We start from the raw sequence: 21,102 nt of genomic DNA on the forward strand, positions 1-21,102 counted from the left end.
GGCTACAAGTGATCGTAGACTCGTATGTTACAGTCAGCTTTTACACGTGTTCTGAGGATCTGAACTCAGTCTTCATGCTTGGGCAGCAAGAGCTTTTGGCTGCCGAGCTCTCTCTGAATCTGTTTTCTTATTGATGAGTTCGGAGGGTTTAAAAATAGACACCCTAAATATGTGTGCCTTTTCTGATACGTGATTTTAAAGTATTTTATCTTAGTATAATTTGCTTTTTTCATACTTTTCATGAGATTTTTCTCAGAGCAAAAAAAAAAAAAATCAATTTCAATGATGTCCTGCTCATCACTGACACATCCTTTCGTAGATCATGCTCTTTGCATCAGGTTCACAAAGCCTTTTGCCCAGTCTTAGTCCCTGCATTTTCTCCTTTGTTTCCCTGAAAGTGTATCATTTTGTGCACTATATGAAGTCTACGACCCACTTTGAACTAAGTTTTGTAAAGATGTGAGATTTAGGTCATTGCTCAGGGCTCCTCGGAAGGACCCATGGCCCTTTCCTGAAAGCTGTCCCTTCTCCTCAGAATTGCTGCAGCGAAGAGATGGTCTCAAAGAGGCGACCTGCAGAGCAGGCTCACACTGCAGTTGTTTTTCTTCTTCTAGTCTTGGCTCCCTCTGGGATTTTGAGGTTTTCTGTCTGAGAATCAGGGTATTTCTCCCTTTTCTTTGATAAAAATCATTCACTGTGATTACAGAGTTAGAAACATATAGCTAAATGGGAATCATTAGTCCATAGTTCTATGACACTTTTAAAAAGAGAAAAGGCAAAAGAAAGAGAAAATAATGGAGCAGAAAGGAAAAGAAAAAAGGGAGGAGAGGGCCTGGGCTGAGTCCTAATTAATCTCCAGGAAATTTTAACTGATACATTTAATTATATAAATATGGGTACAGTGCGATTCTGATGAACGCAGACAGCATGTGTTATCAACTGAGCATAACCAGTTATTCCCCTGGCTGCTGGGACTGCTTTCTTGTCCGTGACTGGAGACCTCAGTTGCCCTCACAGACTCCTTGTGACAGATCACAGCTCGCAGGTTACATGTCTTTAGGAGCCAGGTGTCCAGGTGGAAGAGCCAGGAGTCTGCCTCCATGCCCCAGTGCTGAGCAGCTGGTGAGGAGATAGCTTTGCTTAGCACCAGGGGAGTGGGGGTGCCTGTGGGCTCCCTACTCAACCCGCCTGGTACACCTACCATCCAGGCTCTGGCTGTAGAAAAAGCTCTGCAGCCATAAACAGATTAGGAAAAGCTGCAGCCTGGGCCTTCCAGCTGCCTCCAGCAGGGCTTGGGAGATTAGTGAGGGCGTCTTTGTGTGTGTGTGTGTGTGTGTGTGTGTGTGTGTGGGTGTGGGGGTGGGTGGGTGGGGGGGATAGGGGGTGGGTTGAAATGTCAGCTTTGGTTTAAAGGATCCTTCTAGAAGGAAAGAGAGCCACTCTCCTGGTGGTGGCACCTCCTCCAGCTTCCCTGTGTGTCCTTCCTGCTCTGAAATTCAGGCTCTTGTTCTCTTAGGGGGAATTCTCACTTGTTCTGAAAGAACTGACAGAAGGGCCCGCCCTGGTATTGCAGCCAGCTCCGTGGTGGCAGCTAATGACTAAAGGCATACTCGTGTGTCTCAGGCTAAAATGGTTGTCCGTCTGGTTTACCAGACAGAGATGAAGAGCAGGCATTGAACATTCCCTGGTGTAGTGAGCTCTCCTGGAGGAGGGGTACTTGCTATGTGCCACTTGTCTTTCATCCATTTCTTCAGCTTTTCATCTGATAGCCGATAGATCGATCCATTTATTTGCTCATCTACTGAGAAGCCACTGGCCTGTCTGGCTAGGTGCAGTGAACACTTCTAATTCCTCTATCAGCTTGTCCTGTGCTTTAGAAGTGCAGGCAATGGGAGCAGGGTGAACACGCACTACCATGTAGCTGGAAAGACGGGGCATTGCCGAACTCTGTCTTCACAGGCATGAATTCAGCTTCTGTGACACTTGCTAGTGCCCTGCAAGTCCGGGGTGAAGCTCTGTCTGAAGAGGAAATCTGGTCCCTCTTGTCACTGGCTGCTGAGCGGCTCCTGGAAGACCTCCGTAATGGTAAGAGGACAACTGTCCTGGGAAATTGAAAGTTGTTTCTTAAACAAACTTCCTTCTGGCAGCTTCTTGGTCTGTGATCAATCCTAAGCTTTTAGAACAAAGAACAAACGGTCCCCACCAGGCGGCTACTGAGGGGTGGCCGTCTCCAAGGCCTATGCCATGCAACCAAGTTGAAAGGCTGCGCTTCTGCTTTGGGCTTGCATGGTGCTTACAGAGAGACCAGTGACATCCATCCCTGGGATGTCCCCACACTCCATCAGTCAGATGCTCTACTGTTCTGTACCATCCGAAGGCAGAACCTACACTGTGGTCTAAACAAGGGACGTTAACTTGAAAATCACTAAACTGTAATTTGGTTATCTTCATTATCTCTCCAGATAATGAAGATGTAAGAAAATTCTATATGGACCCCTAGCCGAGGACAGGTCCCCAGTGAGGGACAAACCACTCCTTGGGTTTTGTCCTGATGGAGGAGCTGTGTTTGTAGCTCATGATGATGAAGGTCTCTAGATGACCTGGCCAGAGGTAGTCTACAGTCATGGCCCAGCAGTGAGGCAATGGTCAGGTGATGGCTCAGAGGGCCTGGGAGTCAGGAGTGATCCTCTGGAATGTGGGCACGCGCAGGTGAACAGGCTGATGGTGTGTGGGCAGGAAGACTGGAGCCTGCACCTCTACATGGACAGGTCCATGAGAAAGTGGTCACGGGGTGAGGCCAGGACTTGAGGTATCCAAGGACTTTCATGTCCTGTGGCTGAGTCCAGGACAGAGGTGCCCCTGCCTGGTCTTTTTGTATTCATACCACTGGCTCCCAGACAGGGCAGGAGAGGCCCTACTTCCTGCAAGGTCTCTGCAGTGCCTCTTCTGAGAAGAATGTTCTAGTGCTGACAGCAGAGATGCTTAAAGGAGCTGGGATGGAAAGGCAATTTGGAGCTGTGAGGTGTTCTGTTGGCTATTGGTGAAATTATTAAGGCCACTCCACGTAGTACCCACTACAGTCGGCAGGTGAAGTAAACACAGAGTCTACACTTAGGCCTTGACTTAGCAGCTGCAGTCAGGGCATGTGAGAGCACGTAGGCTCCCCTGGGTGCCGGGTCCCAGTGTCAGCCAGTGGAGGAAGGCTGCACACCTATGCCTTAGCTTCTCTTCCTCCTGAGCCCCCACTCCTGTCCCCTGCCTTGGGGGATCTGAACTACTGTAGAGCCGTGCCCTGACCCAGCTGCAATGAACTCAATTCTGCACCAGTTTCCAGCTCGTCTTGACCTTTCTTGATCTTTTACTTTAAAGTTCTAGGTCCTAGACAGATCCAGATGCAGGTGCTAAATTCTTGTCCACAGTTACAACTACCTTTTGCAATACACATTTCTAGGTGCTGGGTGGAATTTATTCTGCTCTGTGCTGCTGTAGGCCTTGGTCAGAATCAGTCCTCGAAGCAAGTGCCTTTTGGCACAGTGGCCCCGTTCTTATGCTCCATCATTGCCTCATTTCCAGATTCCTCGGACTATGTGGTCTGCCCCTGGTCACTCCTGCTTTCTGCAGCTGGAAGTCTTTCTTTCCAAGACCACGTTTCTCACATAGAGGCTGCGCCATTCAAGGCTCCTGAACTGCTACGGGGACCAAATGAGGATGAGCAGCCCGAAGCATCCCAGGTAGAATGCGTGGCATCCCGCCTCCAGTACCCTGGGGAAAGCCTTTCCTGGGGGAGACACCCCGAACTCCCTGCCCAGCGCCAGTTCTGAGGCTTAAAGCACGTTCTTTGCGGGCTTTCTTGCCAGCAATTTACCAGCTCTTGGATAAGGCAGTTCGACTTCCCTGAGCCCAAGTTTCTCAGTCAGTTAAGCGAGACAAATATAATTTTGTGGATCAAGCTTTAGCAGCACTAAACACAGTGTTGGGGGCTGGGGAGATGGCTCAGAGGTTAGAGTACCTGTATGTAAGCTGCAGAAAGCCAGGGGTGGGGGTGCATACCTATAATCCCAGTGCTGAAAGCCGGAGAGAGGAAGAGTCCAGGACCCAGCTAGCCAGCTAGTTTAGTCAACTGGCAAGCTCCAGGTCCAGGAAGAGATCTCAAAAAATAAAGTGGGCATGATAAAGGAAGGCACCCAGCAGTCAGTCTTTGGCCTCCATATGTGAGTGTGTGTGTGTGTGTGTGTGTGTGTGTGTGTGTGTGTGTGAGAGAGAGAGAGAGAGAGAGAGAGAGAGAGAGAGAGAGAGAGAGAGAGAGAGAGAGAGAGGGAGAGAGAGAGAGAGAGGGAGGGAGGGGGAGACAGCGATCATAAAACACATGTAATACATAGTGCCCTATGCTGGATGGCAGTATCAGTGAAGACTTTGGAATTTCCTCAGTGGAAAAATGCTTTCCTTCTAAACAGCAACACGTTCCAGTATTTTCAGTTAAAAGAAGAAGAACTCAAATGTCAGAGTGCTTCAAGGCAGCTGCACAGTGCTGGGTGGCACAACCCTTCTTTCTTGGCCTTTCATGGGGAACCTGCAGACCTAGGGTGCTACTCTTCCCAGATGACCCTGGAATGCTGCCGCTTTCCTTTGGGCTCTGAGAAGAGTCTGGGGCCTCTAAGGTTCCAGGTTTGGTTCATCAGGGTCTGTGTAGCTCCAAATGCTGCCATAGCAATGGAAACACGGAGTACCCACTGCAATGGCTTCTGTCCTCCGGGCCTGCAACCCTCCGCAGCCGTGAGATCCCCAGATGAGCCACCGGGTCTCTGGATGGGATGGACATGGCTGCTTCTCAGACTCCTGTCTGGATCTCCAGCTTCATGCCCCACCTGTCATGTTCTGGACTCACTGAACATGTCACTGACTCTGAGCTCTGGCTTTCTACAAGGACACACCAGTGTGATACGCAAACTCAAGGGAGTAGAAAAGGGCTAGTTGCCTATAGAGAGAAGCCCCAGCCAGTGGTGGGCAAGGGGGAGGGACTGAGAGGGTAAATCCTATCTCCTCTTTCCCCTTATGGGTGGAGTCAAAATGTGCGGTCTCTGCACACCTACTGGAGGTCCCTTCTGAGATCTAGGGAGCTATGTCGGCCACCCATCCTGTTGGGCTGTGTGGCAGCATGGTAGCTTTGTGTGCCACATCCATCCTTTCTTTCTTTCCCCCTTTCTCCTAACTCTCGTTGCCCTGGGCTTACAGCTTCTAAATGGAGTGTTGGCACCTAATCCTTGCCTCCGGCTCTGCTTTTTAGAGGCCTTGAGCTGAGATAGATAGTGAGTGCTGCTGGGGACTTTCCCGGGGTCCTCCAGCACTTGCTGAGAAGGCTTTACCCTCCCCAGGGTAGTTTGGCTTCCATTAGTGCCTTGGAGGAGGTCTGACCAGTCCTTTGCCTTAGCATCCAGAGCTCCCGGAGACAACCCAGCTCCCCCTGTTTACTCCTCCGGTAGAAAGGTCAGGGCCTAGGGAATTCTAGGGCCAGAAGAGGCTGAGCCCAGAGCTGGGCAGGTGTGCTGCTGAGAGGCTAGCTAGGAAAGAGTAGACAGTGGTCTGGGTCACAGAGAGCCAGTGTGGGGCAGGGCTGAGTCTGAACCGAGTCACTATTCTGGCTGGCCTCTGAGTGCCTCCAGGAGGGGCTGAAGGCAGTGTCCCCTGCCCCTTCGGAAGAAGTGGGCAGAGTCACCTGGTGTCTTGATCTGCTACATCTGAACAGCTCTGATGACCACAGCTCTCTTCCATTCACCACACCATCTTCATCCAACTTGGCAGAAGGTTGTGAGGGAGATCTGGGAAGTCAGGAGCGTGAAGGGGCTGTACTTAGGACCCTCCCCAGCCCTGGCTGCATTCTGAGACTAACATCTTACTCCAACCAGTGCACTCAGCACCATACCCAAGGCTAGACCAGGCGCAGGGGGCAGGTGTGGGCAAGTCTCCAGCTGGGAGTCCCTTGAGCAGCCTTGCCTCAACTCATCCTCCAAGCAGGCTGTTGGTATTCTTGCTCAGAGAGCCAGAAGCTGCCTTCAGAAACCTTCTTAGCCCTTTGCTGACTCTCAGGAAGATGAATTTAGGATTTGGAATGGAGCCTGCTGGGCTCAGCTTGCCTCCCAGAACATTTTTGGACAGAGCCTTGAAATCCATGAAGAGTTTTGAGTGTGAGTGGTGCCCTGGCTGTGCCCGGGATGCCACTTCTCAGGTCACTGCAGCTGTGCCCGGGATGCCACTTCTGCTCAGGTCACTGCAGCTGTGCCCGGGATCCCACTGCTGCTCAGGTCACTGCAGCTGTGCCCGGGATCCCACCGCTGCTCAGGTCACTGCAGCTGTGCCCGGGATCCCACTTCTCAGGTCACTGCAGCTGTGCCCGGGATCCCACTTCTGCCCAGGTCACTGCAGCTGTGCCTGGGATCCCACTTCTGCCCAGGTCACTGCAGCTGTGCCCGGGATCCCACTTCTGCCCAGGTCACTGCAGCTGTGCCCGGGATCCCACTTCTGCTCAGGTCACTGCAGCTGTGCCCGGGATCCCACTTCTCAGGTCACTGCAGCTGTGCCCGGGATCCCACTTCTGCCCAGGTTACTGCAGCTGTGCCCGGGATCCCACTTCTGCCCAGGTCACTGCAGCTGTGCCCAGGATCCCACTTCTGCTCAGGTCACTGCAGCTGTGCCCGGGATATCACTTCTGTTCAGGGACACTGCAGCTGTGCCCGGGATCCCACTGCTGCTCAGGTCACTGCAGCTGTGCCCGGGATCCCACCGCTGCTCAGGTCACTGCAGCTGTGCCCGGGATCCCACTTCTCAGGTCACTGCAGCTGTGCCCGGGATCCCACTTCTCAGGTCACTGCAGCTGTGCCCGGGATCCCACTTCTGCCCAGGTCACTGCAGCTGTGCCCGGGATCCCACTTCTGCCCAGGTCACTGCAGCTGTGCCCGGGATCCCACTTCTGCCCAGGTCACTGCAGCTGTGCCCGGGATCCCACTTCTGCTCAGGTCACTGCAGCTGTGCCCGGGATCCCACTTCTCAGGTCACTGCAGCTGTGCCCGGGATCCCACTTCTGCCCAGGTTACTGCAGCTGTGCCCGGGATCCCACTTCTGCCCAGGTCACTGCAGCTGTGCCCAGGATCCCACTTCTGCTCAGGTCACTGCAGCTGTGCCTGGGATATCACTTCTGTTCAGGGACACTGCAGCTGTGCCCGGGATCCCACTGCTGCTCAGGTCACTGCAGCTGTGCCCGGGATCCCACCGCTGCTCAGGTCACTGCAGCTGTGCCCGGGATCCCACTTCTCAGGTCACTGCAGCTGTGCCCGGGATCCCACTTCTCAGGTCACTGCAGCTGTGCCCGGGATCCCACTTCTCAGGTCACTGCAGCTGTGCCCGGGATCCCACTTCTGCCCAGGTCACTGCAGCTGTGCCCGGGATCCCACTTCTGCCCAGGTCACTGCAGCTGCGCCCGGGATCCCTCTTCTCAGGTCACTGCAGCTGCGCCCGGGATCCCTCTTCTCAGGTCACTGCAGCTGTGCCCGGGATCCCACTTCTGCCCAGGGTCACTGCTATGAAGATGCAGCTTGGGAACTTTCCCACACTGGGTCTAGGGGCGGGGCTGGATTATAGGGGTGCAATTTCAGGTAAATAAAGAGAATGATTTACAGGCACAGGTGATATTGGACTCCTCATCCCCATGATGTGGGACCTCAGACCACCTGTGTTAGTCTAACATGAAGGAGCTGGGTTGTCTCTAGCTCTGGATGCTAAGGCAAAGGACTGGCCAGACCTCCCCCAAGGCACCCTCTGAAAGCCAGACTACCCTGGGGAGGGTGAAGCCTTCCCAGCAAGTGCTGGAGGACACTGGAAAGTCCCCAGCAACACTCAGTAACCAGGCGTTTAACACACGGTTTGTTACTTCAGGAGCTTCTCTTGCACAGTTCCCAAAGTATTTTCCTGAGAAGGATCTTCAAAAATTTGTCTCCTACAATGAAAGCCCCCCGGCATCAACAAAAGACTTTAATTCATCTGAAGGCCATAGCTATGGGGCTCAGGGCACCAGCTCCAGGGCTTAGATTCAATCTCATGTTTGGGTCTTATTTAGGCAAATCCTATAGTTTTTCCCTTTGCTCTGGTTCCCTCTTATCTAAAATGGGGACAATTACAATCCTGCCTCAGAGGGTTGTTGTGAAGACCAAATACATTCAAATAAGCAAAAGGCTTACCATAGGGCTTGGCCTGATGGTAATGACCACCCCCAAGTACTTTTGTACTCCATCTTTAGGAGGGTTTGGGCAGAGGACTCACTTTTAAAAACCTGGAGCTTCAGAGAAGGCGGACCACGCTCTTCCTGTTGCACTGTGTCATTTTCTGACAAGATACAGGGCTTTGCAGTAAGACTGACCCAGAGGGTGTAGTGGCTGGCTGGCTATGGTTACAAGAAACAGAAAGTCTGAGCTACAACAGCCAGAGCCACAGGTAGTCATTAGTTACTTAGGGAGCAATTTAGCTATGGGTAGTAGCAGCGCCTCAATGATATCAACAAGGATTCAGGGTATATGTTTCTATTCTAGTCCCTGTGCTTATCTCCACAGGGTTGCAAGATGGCTGCTGTGACTCCACATGCCACATAGTATTCAGGTAGAAACAGCAGGGCAAGTGTGGGACCAGTCACATGCTTTTTTTTGGTTTTTGTTTTAATAAAGCAAAAGTTTCATTTTGTTTTGTTTTGTTTTTTTTCTTCCAGAAGCACCCTAACAGATGTTCCTTCTTATTTTTCACCAAACTGGGAGTCATAGTTACAGCTAGAAAACAAATTTCTAGCCTGCAGCGTGGGAGGCAGCGAAGGTTAAGGAGGTGCAGATGGTGCCGGGCTAGCCGGATATCCACCCCTTGCTTGCGGAGACTGTGCTGGGCTTCGTGTGCAGGGCTGTGGAGTCACATGCCTGACTTCTAACCATGTGCTTTTCTCTTGGGCAGATGCATGTCTATTCCTTAGGGATGACTCTCTACTGGTCAGCGGGGTTTCGTGTTCCACCAAACCAGGTCTGTAACAAGAATGCCTCACAAATTACCAGGTCATCCATCTGGATGAGCTTAGGAGCTCTCCCTTAGGCTGGACCACATTCATTAAGTGTGGCTGTCACCACCCTTCTGTGCAAAGCCTTCTACAGGTTTTGCCAGCCGATTGCACAGCTCCTTTCCCCGAGTCCATGAACAACCACAACGTCTTCTTAAACACTCCGAGCAGACGCAAGTGGAGACTGGCAGTTAAGATTCACTTGTCCACTCTGACCACAGCAAACTAGAGGATTTCATATACAACAATGACAGTTATTTATGTATTCTCTCAAATGTTTTTAGAATTGGCCCTCCCTGAAGTGAACTGCTGCCCTGAGAAAGGGGTTCTGTGCTCAGTAACTGAGATAAAATGTACCCTGCAATGTCTCCTCTGGAAGAGGTTCACACTAGCTTGTTCCTGACTATGGCAAGCCTCAAGACACAGCTTTATGGAGCAAAGCATGTTGCACAATTCGACTGATGAGCGCATGCACTGTGTGAATGCACACATTTGTGTATATGCCTGTGTGTGTGTGTGTGTGTGTGTGTGTGTGTGTGTGTGTGTGTGACTGCATATTTTCATCTGACATCATAAGAATCCTTTAAATACTGGGGCTATAAGAAGCATTGCTGAACCTGGCCATGAAACCCTCCCCTGCCTCACCAACCCCCTCTCCTTCTCCCTGCCTCCCTTCCTCACTTTCTCCCCATCTCTTAAGCAGAAAACTATTTACAACTCACCCTGCTTGAGGTGAGACCCCCACTGCTACCTACTGCCCATGGTAATATTCGAGCATCTCACCAGGACACACGGATTCCAGAATTTGGCCCCTGCTCCTGTCGGCTGGGTCTCTGACATCCCAGGGCTTGTCTTATGGGTGTGTGACTTGCAATCCTGTGCCTGACTTAATGCTCTGTCATCCTCATCTTGTACCCAGTACTTTGGGGCCCCACACTATCATTCTGTCATGGCCCCTTCTGTAGCCCTTTTCTTTCAGACTCACACACCAGCTCACTTCTCCCAGCTCACTGGTACCTCTTCCTCTGTGCACATGCACAGCACAAGCTCATTCTGCCTTCCCAAACCCCTGCTGCTGTTTGAGGTTGGCCTGGGTCAGGCTTTTGTCTGTATACTTTTGGGGTCCCGTGCTTGCTGAGGTCAAACCCTTGCCATCTTTAAGGCAATGAGGATGAAGAGCAGCTGTGCTGGACACAATAACCCTTAGTGAGCTGTGTAAATAGTCGACACAGTGGCCTGGTTGCTGTGAAGACAGGCTCCCCGAGAGCATGAAGAGACTGCTTATACAAGACTATTTTTTTTCTTTGGCCTGATGTCTGTGTGGTGTAGAGTTCTACCAAGAGTGACTGTGATTGAGCCCTTGCCTGCTGCTCATGGCTCTGCATGAAAGGCCACTTCAATTTACAGGTCTGATTCCCTTGCACTCATGTTCCAGGGGGAAGTCCTCACGAGATAATTGCCCCCCCATCAGGTAAGTGTAGGAAGCACCAGGCTACCAGGTCAATGTAGTGGTGTGTGTGTGTGTGTGTGTGTGTGTGTGTGTGTGTGTGTGTTCTAGTGGTGATGAGTGTGTTTCCTGGAGTCTCTGGGGCATGTGGGTCTTGGTGCCCTGTCTTGTTAGGGTTTCTATTGCTGTAAAGAGACATCATGACCATGGCCACTCTTATAAAGGAAACATTTAATTGTGGTGGCTCACTTACAATTCAGAGGTCCAGTCTATCATGGCAGGGAGCATGGTGACATGCGGGCAGGCATGGTGATGAAGAAATAGCTGAGTGTCCTACATCTTGCAGGCAACAGGAAGTCAACTATCTCAAAGCCCGCCTCCACAGTGACACACTTCCTCCAATAAGGTCATACCTATTCCAACAAAGCCACACCTCCTCATAGTGCCACTCCTTTTGGGGGCCGTTTTCTTTCAAACCCCCACAGTGCCCGGCAGCACTTCTCACCAGTGTGTGCTCTGCAGCCCCTGCAGCTTCGAGAACCTGTACATGCCCTCCTGCTGGCCATGTGTGAAGACCAGCCTCGAAGACGGCGGCCACTGCAGGCCGTTCTGGAAGCCTGCCGGGTTCATCAGGAAGAAGTGGCAGTGTACCCAGCCCCTGCCAGTCTCCACATCAGCCGGCTGGTGGGCTTGGTGCTGGGCACCATCTCCGAGGTCAGTTATAGAACCCGTCTTTCCCACTGGGGAGCCACCAGCCGTGTGTAGCTATTGGAATTTAAATCAGCCAAATTTTAATTAAAAGGAAATTCAATAAAAAATTCAGGGGCTCCGTGTTAGATGCCCATGAGGAGTTAGTTAGCCTGACAGGTAGCTTGCCTGTGTTGGTATCAATGCCCCTGTCTGACCTGGTTGCTAATACACGTTTCCATCAATCTCTTCCACTCAGGTGGAGAGAAGAGTTATAGAGGAAGGTGCCTGTGAGCAGCAGAGCAGAAGCTACTTTCTCAGGAGCAAGCTGCATCGGGCTGGCAGTGAGAGCCCTGGAACTCGGGCCTCTGATGGTCTGCAGCCTCGAAGAGGTGAGTGAAGGTTCTGAGCAGTCCTGTTTAGGCAGAGGGTACTCGAAGTGACCATTCCATTGTCTCCTGCTCTGAGTGTGGACATCCCTGCTGTGTACAAAGAAAGAGAGCTCCCATGCAAGGGCTACTCTCCCAGGAAGCGCTAAGGGCCCGGGCCTACGGCCACTGTGCCTAGCAAAGTTTTAACAGTTGAATAGAGTTAATTATATGAAGTACCAGTTGTTTAAATTGGAGTCTAGTTTATCCAAATTGATGAGAACAAGTTAGAAAAAGCAAGAAAAAGGTTTTATTTTATTTTATGCATGAGTGTTTTATCTGTTTACCATGTGCATACCTGATGCCTGTGGAGGCCAGAAGAATGCATCAGATGCCCTGTAACTGGGGTTTCAGATGGTTATGAACCCCCATGTAAGTGCTGGGAACTCAACTCGGGGCCCCCAGAAGAGCAGCCAGTGCTCTTAACCACTGAGCCATCTCTCCAGCCCCCAAACAGAAAAAGGTTTTAAAAATGACCTTCTAAGTGGAATAACACACAAATAAGTCATAAACAGCTGTTTTGTTTGTTTGTTTTTACTCTAGGTGTGCTGAGAGAGTGGCCTTTACATTAACCTTTATGTGCCTTTATCTGCTTCTCAGCTATCTGAACTTAGTTATGTTGTAGTTCCTTTTCTTGTTGTGATGAGGAAAAAACAGACAAAAGCACCCGGAGGAGGCAGGGTTTGGTTGTGTTCACAGTTTGAGGACATACACGATGTAGGAAGGCATGGTGGAAGGAGTGACTGGCAGCTGGTCACAGGGCATCCGCAGTCAGGAAGCGGAGAGCGTCGGATGCTGGTTCTCAGCTTGCTCTCTTCTTTTCATTCGGTCTAGGAACCCAGCCTGTAGAACGGTGTGACTCATAGTTAGGGCTGATCTTCCCATCTCAACTACACCGATAGCAGAAAGTCTCTTAAGACATGCCCAGAGGTTTCATTCCAATTCTCGTCAAGCTGATCAGCATTTACCATCGCACCCTATTTATTTACTTATTCATTTTGAAACAGAATCTCGTAATACAGCCTAGAACTCTTGATCCTCCTGCCTCAACCTCTGAGGACTGAGATCACAGGTGTGCACCACCAAGCCTAATTTTATGTGTTTGTTTTTCCTGAAAGTTGCTCACTGTTCCTAAATCAAGGAACTACTTAGCCTTTTGTCGTTAGGCTTACCCCCACCCCCAGCACTCTTCCCACCTCCCTACTTCTGGGATTGTCATTTCCATTTGCACTGTGAGAATACAGACTCAGAGACGGTTAGTGATTTCACCAAGGGCGCACAGCTGATGAGTTGTGGCAGTATCCGCACTCCGGGCTGCTTACCCTCCAAAGCCAAGCTGTTCGTTTGCACTGCCCCTACCCACCATACTGTTTGGTTAGTTTCAGAGAGAAGCACAGAGACACAGAGCTCCTCGGAGCGACGCGGGAGCACCACAGCACACAGTCGGTGCAGCTTCGTTAATGGGTGAGTCTCCTGCTCTCGAGCACTGTGAACTCGGTGTGGGAGTCTACACACCCTGACTCTTTGCTGATTAGTGATGAGAAGCCCATTTGTCAGAAAATGACATTAGTGAAAAGCCAAGGTATGCGCTGCCTGCTGGCAACAGTCTGGTCAGGAACCCCATATCTCTCGGGAATCCCGTTCTGGCCCAGAGATGGAGCAACCTGGGCACTGGTGTTTTAGCCGTGATCCCTAGGCACACCCTGCCTGCTACACAACAAACAACCCCAAAGCACAGTGGCTACGGGCCACAGTCACCCAGAGCTCATGCCTGGGGCTTGCTGATTTCAGCAGGGATTAGCCAGAATTCCTGGCCTATCTGGTCATCTTCTGCATCTGTGACCAGCTGAGTCACTGACTGGGGAGGCTTCACTCCTGGGGAGTGGGTTTGTTACCCCAGCATCCCCATGAGTCCGTGACATGCTGTGCACGCTGTGATGGCTTCAGCCTCTCTAGGTGACTGGAGTTTGCTAGCTTCATTGTGTCACAGGACCCCTGTTGCACACACGGTTGGTCTGCTGTTGGCCAAAGCACCAGTAGGTGGTACGTGGACTGTTTATTGTCAAAAGAGTTTGAATGTCTCAAATTTCAAAAACAAAGTCAGAGCCATGATCTATTTAGGGAATATTGGGAGCTTGAAGTCAGGGTGAGCACAGAGGCAGAATCCTGGGGTGATGGAGGTGGGGTATGTGTGGTCTTATACCTTAACTAGTTCCCCAGCCTGTGGTTGTATAGCCTTAACTTCTGCGGGTCTCAGCTTCACCAGTGGAAGATGCTGTGTTCTCTCTCATGATGTGGGAAGTAACAGGAGGTGGCAGCTGGGTCCGACGGCTACATCATCAAGTGCTTTATCCTTCCTCACTCTTGGCCAGTGCTTTTGCAGGTGCGGGTCCCTGTGACTGTGAGGAAGGCCTGCCGTGTGGCTCGGGGCCTATACTCTTGGCGGAAGCAGAAAATTCACAGCCAGCAACATCTTCTCCAAGGAATTTCCTACAAAGAAAGGGAAAGGTGAGCAAGGAGGTCTGGAGCTGGGGGACACTGTCAAGAGTGGTCCCAGCAGGGACCTGTAACATAGAGGGAGGATACAGGCAGGGGTTTCAGTGCTCAGAGACCCTGGGCTGGGGCTCATAGACCTGTGCTGACAGAAACCTGAACCTGGCCAACTGAAGCTGGGTGTCATCCATCCCCCTCCCCAACCCTGGATTGGCTGTACAGTAGATGCTGTTTAGGATGTGAGGTTTGTTTCAGGCCTACCTCTCCTGAAGTTTGAGGCTCTGTGTGTAGAACAATAGCCCGGTGTGGCATGTGAGAGAGATGACCAGACAGACAGAGTGCACTTGTGAGAGGCCTTTTGGACAGACAAAACGCAGGGGCATGTCTGGGATTGCAAGGTGGCTTAGCTAGGGAGAAGTTCTCCTTTCTAGTTGGCAAGTATGTGTGTGTGTGTGTTAGGACTGGAAAAATGTGGAGGACTGGAGACCAGAGAGCAGCCACACCAACTCACCCAGCCTTGAAGGCCCAGTTAACAGGACATACAGACAGGGAGTGGCCCCTGTGGTCTATTAATACCTCCTATGGATTTTTTCATAGGCAGATAGAAGAACTCTGCTGAGGTCAGTTAGCTTGCTGAGATCAGTTCTAGGGTCATATTCAATTACTCGCCACCTTGTTTTTGAGGCAGGGTCTCTCATCCGACCTGGAACTCACCAAATTCCGTTAGACTGCCCCTGTCCTCATCTTCCCAGTGCTGGGATTATAGGTGTAACTCCACTGTGCCTGGCTTGTACACGAGCTCTGGGGGATTGAACTCAGGTCCTCATGCTTGCCCTTGGCACTTTACCGACTGAAGATCTCCTCAGTCCTCGATTTTCTTTTAAGTTTTTTTTTTTTGTTGTTGTTGTTTTGTTTTATTTTTGGTTTTTGTTTTTGAGGTAGGGTCTTACTCTGTAGCTCATCACATTTCCGATGCTCCTTCCTCAACCTCCTGAGTACTGAGGTTACAGGCGTGTTTGCCTCTAGACCCAGCTTGTTTTAGGCTTTTGATACACATGAATAGTATGTACAGCTGGGTAAATGTTACCCTCTAACGACGCATCCAGTGAGAGTCAGCATGCTGTCAGTCTCCTACACCTCTCGGCTGAGGTGGACAGCAGCAGGGGTCTCTGCCCGTCATCTCTGTCTTGCCGAAAGCTGACAAAGGCTTTTTTGAGGGGCACCGGGAGGCAGAGGGCTGCGGAAGGCAGAGATGAGCTCCAAAGCCTGGGACCCCTTCTTTCTTCCATCTTTGGTTATTCTGGATGTTTTTCTCAGTTCTCCAGACCAGAGTTCATCCTGTTGGCCGGCGAGGCCCCGGTGACCCTACATTTGCCTGGATCCATTGTGGTAACTACGGCTTAGCCTGGGTGGGACGGGAAGGAATTCTCAAGCCGAACAAACTCAGGCTGCCTGGGTCTTTCTAGGGGACGTCTTGGTAGTCTCCCTGCTCTAGGCCCTTCTCCCATGAGCCCTCGTGTCTCTCTCCCTCTCTTCCTCCTATTTCTGCTCATGCTGCCTTCTCAAAGCTGATTGAAGATTAGCGTTCTCCTTTCCATCCACTTCGTCTTCTCCATCTCTCCCGTCCCTTCAGACCCCTGCCAGGGCGTGGCCACGCTACTCCTGCCTCTCCTTCTCCCCTCCGAGAGGAGCTCCTCGTGGCCTCCAGTTCTGTCCTCACCCCTAATCTCAGCTCAGCCCCCATCTCCTCCCTCAGCACAAATGCCGGGAGCATCTCCACGGGCTAGGTGCTCTGCCAGGCCCCACTCTATGCTTGGGTGAACAAAGTCCTTTCGTGTGAGGCCTACAGTCTGGCAGGAGGAGGAAAAGAGAGACAAAAGCATAACAGAAAAGCATGCCAGGTAGCGCTTTGTGCTTTGAAAACATTGAGAAGACACGTAAGGATGGAGGAGGGTAGAAGATGACAGGTGGGGATGGGGACGTGACTCTAAGGAGACAAGAACGGAGGGAGAGAGGCAGGGGGATTTTAGGGAAAGGGTCTGGCAGAGGGAGAGCACTATCTGGGGGTGCTACCCAGCTCAGCCAAGCACATGGCCTCATGCTTCATGCCCAGCTTGGGGGTGTGAGGTTCTCAGCTAATGTTGAGCATTTGGGAAGACGACCTTCCCATTTTCCATGTTCCTAGAGCCAAGAGGCCTGTCTGGCCAACCCTGTCTGTCTGTGCTGCCTTTTGGCTTTAGGTCTTTTGGAGGCAGGGCTGTGGGAAACCTGGGCTGGTGTCTTTCTTTTCCCAGGTTCCTATGCCATCCCTATGCCTGTCTTCTCTGTAGCTCAGAGCAATGTAGATAAACACTAGAAAATCCCTTCTGGCTCAGTCAGGGGTGCACGACTCATAAATGAGTCTGAAGGAAAGCTGGGGAAAGATATGGATCTTATCTCCCCACATTGCAGACCTCATAGGTTCTTCAGAGAGCTCAGACTTGGGTCTGGCTTCTCTCTCTTACCAACTGTGCAACCCTGGGAAGGTCCCTCATTGTCCCTAAGCCTCAGTTTCTCATCTGATAATGGGAAGCAAAACCATACTCCTTTCCTAGTAGGTAGACAATTAAATGAGGTAATCCATGGGACATGCTTAGCCTAGTGACCAGCCCAGGTTAAAGACTCACAGTCGTATCTTAATTGTGGCCATTGGTACTATTATTGTTTTCAGACCAAAAAAGGGAAATCCTACTTGGCTCTCAGAGACCTCTGTGTGGTCTTGCTGAGTGGACAGTGTCTGGAGGTGAAGTGTGACATGGAGTCCACAGCAGGAGCTGTCTTCAATGCTGTCATGTCCTTCGTCAACCTTGGAGAGACCACCTACTTCGGTTTGGCTTATGTGAAAGGTAGGCGTTTGCTGGGGACATTATTGACATGCATTTCTGGGAACCCAGGCACATGGGTACCTAGACTCTATTCCTCCTGAAAAATTACTTGATCCTGGGACGCCTAACCTTGTTTACCTCAACACAAGTTAGCACAGAGGGTGCTCTGGGTACCTGTGTGAAAAGCGTCGTGAGCACAGATTGCCATGAAAGAGTCGGGGTAGGATATGGGTTTGTGGCTTACTGGCTCTGATCAGTTATAGCGCTCTGAAGTTAGACAAACAAATATTAAAAACATTTGTAAATCATCTGAGGTGCTGCTGGCATTGTGCACCTTGGCCCCCAAGAACCCGTTAATCGTTGCCGAGAGAATGGTTTTCAAACATGTTTTCCCAAGTTTCTCTTTCCATGAAAGGCCTTTCCCCCTCCTCTCCTGCAAGTACTCCTGTACGGTAGATGGAGTCCCTCAACCTCAGTGTAGAGTGCAGAATGAAAAGAGGCTGAGAAAAGATTTCGTGGGACTTCAGTCTGAGCTCCAGGCCTCATCTGTGAGGTATTAGAGTCTTGGTGTTCCTCATTCTAGAGATTCTAAAGAGGGGCTTGTGAGCTCTTAGTGTGTCACAGTGGGGCTGGCGGCAGTGTCCTTGTCTCCGCAGAGTTCTCATCAGGCCCCACCCCCACCGCCATGAGGACACCACTTCCAAACAGAAAGAACAGCCATTCTGTATTGTGATGTAGGTCATGATCAGTGGAGTTTAAATTTTGTAACATACAAATGGAAGCACTTTTTAGGAAGAATTTTATTCTTTTTAAGTGCCTGCTGAGTGCCAAAAGCTATTCAAATCACTTTATTTAAAAAAATACATTTTAATTAAAATATAGTTATATCACTTTTCCCCTCCCACTCCTCCCTCCAACCCCTCCCATGCCCCGTCTCTCAAATTTATGACCTCTTATTCATTAATTATTATTGTCACATGCACATGCTTGCACCCCCCCCCCACACACACACACACATAACCTGCTGAGTCTGTTAGTGTTTAGTGTTGCTTGTATGTATATGTTTCAGGGATGACACTTGGTATTGGATAACTAATTAGAGCGCTCATCTCTGGGGAAAACTAATTGTCCCTTCTCTCTCATAGTCATTAGTTGCCTGTAGCTTTTCATCTAGGGTTAGAGCCCTGTGAAATTTCCCCTATCCATGTTGGTATGCCAATTGGCATTGCCACTATTCTAATCTTATTTAGTCAGCTATACTATTTAGATTTAATGGGCGTGGCTTTCCTGCCGTATCCAGAGGACATAACCTTACAGCAGACTTTCTGATCTCCTGGCTCTCACAGTCCTTTTGCTCCCTCCTCTACCATGATCCTGGAGCTTTAGGTGCAGGAGTTGTGTTGTAGACACACCAGTTGGGGTTGGGTGCCCCATGGTCGGTTTTTCTCTGCATTTGGACCAGTAGTGGCTTTCTGGAGTGGTCTCTGTCTTCTGTAAAAGAAGCAGTCTTTGATGAGGGTGCGAGCTGCACTTTCTGCCTGGGTAGCCCATAGAAAACATTGCATTTTATTTATTTGAAATGTATAATCCAAGTAAAAGTCAGGCTTGGGAGACAGCTCAATTGGGAAAGTGATTGTCTTGTAAGCAGGACGACTTGAGTTTGATTCCCAGGACTCATGTACAAAGGAAATCTGAGTGTAATGGTGTCTCATTGTAATCCCAGTACTGGGGAGGCAGAGACGGGCAGATCTCTGGGGCTTGCTGGCCTGCCAGTATAACCTACCTGGGGAGTTACAGGCCACCTAGAGTCCCTGTCTCAATAAAAATGGTGGGTGGTGTTTGAGTAATGGCATCCAAGATGGTCCTCTGGCCTCCACAGGCACATGCATGTGATGCTCTCATATATACACCAACGTACACATATATGCTCAAAACACTAACTGGACAAATAAGTAAAATCTAGGTAAGCACAACCTCTACCCTCCAATCAAGGAGATACTTGTAAACCCTTCTCATGGGAATGATTCTTGGATTTCTGGAGCTGCTTAGGGAGGGGCCTCCTGGAGAAATCATGAATCTGGATAGAGACCATCTTGGGAGGGTTTGCCAGCCAGACTGTATTGGGAACTCATCCACATCTTGGAGAGAATCCATCTTAAGGGAAAGTCAGTATGGTGTGGGGAGCCAAATTCAGCAGCAAGGGTGGAGGGCTGGGGGTGTTGGGTGATGGCCATTAGAAGTACCTGGACACCTACCTACCTTTCCACACATACCTCCCCAGGCAGCAAAGGCTGGATGCTAGTTTTAAAGCCCTACCTTGTAACTGTGGTAGGAGCTCACTCTAGACAAGTCACTGTCCTACACACTGAAGTGGGAGGGTGGAGCACAGGAGCAGACAGCTTAGGATATGCAGAGTGTCAGAGAGGGGCAGACCTGCAGAAATCCCAGGAGTAGCCTATGATGCTCAGTCTGGTTGAGAACAGCTTTCAAGGGAGCAGAGGGATGGGGGCAGCATATTCAGAGGTTCCGACTGATCTAACTTCCTAGATGGGCTGGAGGATCAACTCTGCAAGAGTTGAAGACCCGAGCTTGCAAATGAGATAGTTATTATCAAGGACTTGGTCCTTTTGGGCTGTTACTACAAAGTGCTGTAGCTGGGTGGCTTAAACAATCCCCTTTCCACCCTCAAAGTTGGAATCTTCAAGTCTAGGATCAGTGTCAGCTGTTTTATTCTTGGTATAGGGATCTGCCTTCTGTCTCACAGAGGAAATCCTTCTCACTGAGTCCTCATATGGCAGAGAGAAAGAATGAAAAAGGGAGGAAAGGAGAGCTAGATACACACATAGCAAGGGAGAGGAGGAGGAGCAAGGGAGGGAGAGGAAGAGAGAAATTCAGTTATGAATACCATTACACTGGATGAGGGAGGAGCATGCAAACATTTAGTAGGTAATGTGTCTGTGACTGAGAGGGGCAAGATGGTTCAATCGATGCAGGAAGACCTGACATGTGGCAGGGACTCCATTCCTTTGTCATATGATGACAGCAGGAAAGCAGATGCTAAGTGACAGCTCTTCATCATAAATGCAGTTGTCACTCAGCATCCACAGGAATCTGATTCTAGGACCCCAGCAGACACCCAAGTCCACAGAAGTGCATATATATATATATATATATATATATATATATATATATATATATATAACGAGGCGGTGTATGCATGTACTTTGTGCACTCTCTTGTGTGTCTGTAGAGTACTCAAATCAGTGTGAATGCTATCTACACGGGTGCCACACTGTATCATAGAGGGGACACTGACAGAAAGGTCTGTACATATTTAGTACATGTAAAGTAAGTATTTCAGTATGTGGTTGGTTGAATCTGCAGACACAGACTGTGCATATGGAGAGCTGGCTGTGACTATGTTTCTTCTTGATCATTTTTCTTTGTCTCCTCTCAGCTCCTATGGCCTGTGCAGGAGTCCCTTGTTACCAGATACTGAAGGGACCAATGCAGCTTGCACCCCACCCCTCTGGGAAGAGCCCAAGGGATGAGTCTGAGGGTGGGGCACTCCCTATCATTCTTCCTTCAAACTCTATTTCCATCTCAGGCGAAGAGTTCTTTTTCCTGGACAAGGACACCAGATTGTGCAAAGTCGCCCCAGAAGGCTGGAAAGAACAGCACCCGAAAGGTTCCATGGATACTTTGACTCTCTTCCTGCGGATAAAGTTCTTTGTCAGTCACTATGGGCTGCTCCGGTGAGTGCCGCAGCCTGTTCCTAGGATCATTAAAGGTAACTGGCATTATGGGTAGGGGATAGGCAGAGTCCTGGAGAATGATATATTGCATATAAAGGTCAATTTCTGTCCATGGGGTTCTGATGAATCAAGAGGAAAACTAGTCTTTTAGGGTGGGCCCTGATCAAAATGACAAGTCATTCCCTGTACTTCAAACATAGTCCACTCAACATCAGGTTCTCTTTTCCCTAAATCCCTGCCAGGTACAGCTCCACAGCTCAGGGTTCCAGGGGAATGCATTGGCTTTGAAGTCAGCTCACCGTCTCTGTTTTCTGCTGCTTACTAGTGACACCACCTAACTGAACGT

At 50.2% G+C, this 21,102-nt stretch overlaps 1 protein-coding gene across 1 annotated transcript in view; it reads left to right on the forward strand.

The window, feature by feature from the left end:
* The first annotated feature begins 1,961 nt into the window (after positions 1-1,961).
* The window catches only part of Frmpd2 (FERM and PDZ domain containing 2), an 83,190-nt gene continuing 64,049 nt past the window's right edge, over positions 1,962-21,102 (forward strand). Inside the window, exons 1-10 of the mRNA XM_059273137.1 lie at positions 1,962-2,085; positions 3,574-3,731; positions 8,983-9,048; positions 11,052-11,243; positions 11,476-11,608; positions 13,024-13,108; positions 14,017-14,152; positions 15,455-15,526; positions 16,848-17,022; positions 20,609-20,756. Of these exons, the coding sequence (XP_059129120.1) occupies positions 1,962-2,085; positions 3,574-3,731; positions 8,983-9,048; positions 11,052-11,243; positions 11,476-11,608; positions 13,024-13,108; positions 14,017-14,152; positions 15,455-15,526; positions 16,848-17,022; positions 20,609-20,756 (1,289 nt within the window). The remainder of the gene's footprint in view (positions 2,086-3,573; positions 3,732-8,982; positions 9,049-11,051; positions 11,244-11,475; positions 11,609-13,023; positions 13,109-14,016; positions 14,153-15,454; positions 15,527-16,847; positions 17,023-20,608; positions 20,757-21,102) is intronic.

The sequence above is a fragment of the Peromyscus eremicus genome, chromosome 9 (genome assembly GCF_949786415.1).
Source record: "Peromyscus eremicus chromosome 9, PerEre_H2_v1, whole genome shotgun sequence".
NCBI lineage: Eukaryota > Metazoa > Chordata > Mammalia > Rodentia > Cricetidae > Peromyscus > Peromyscus eremicus.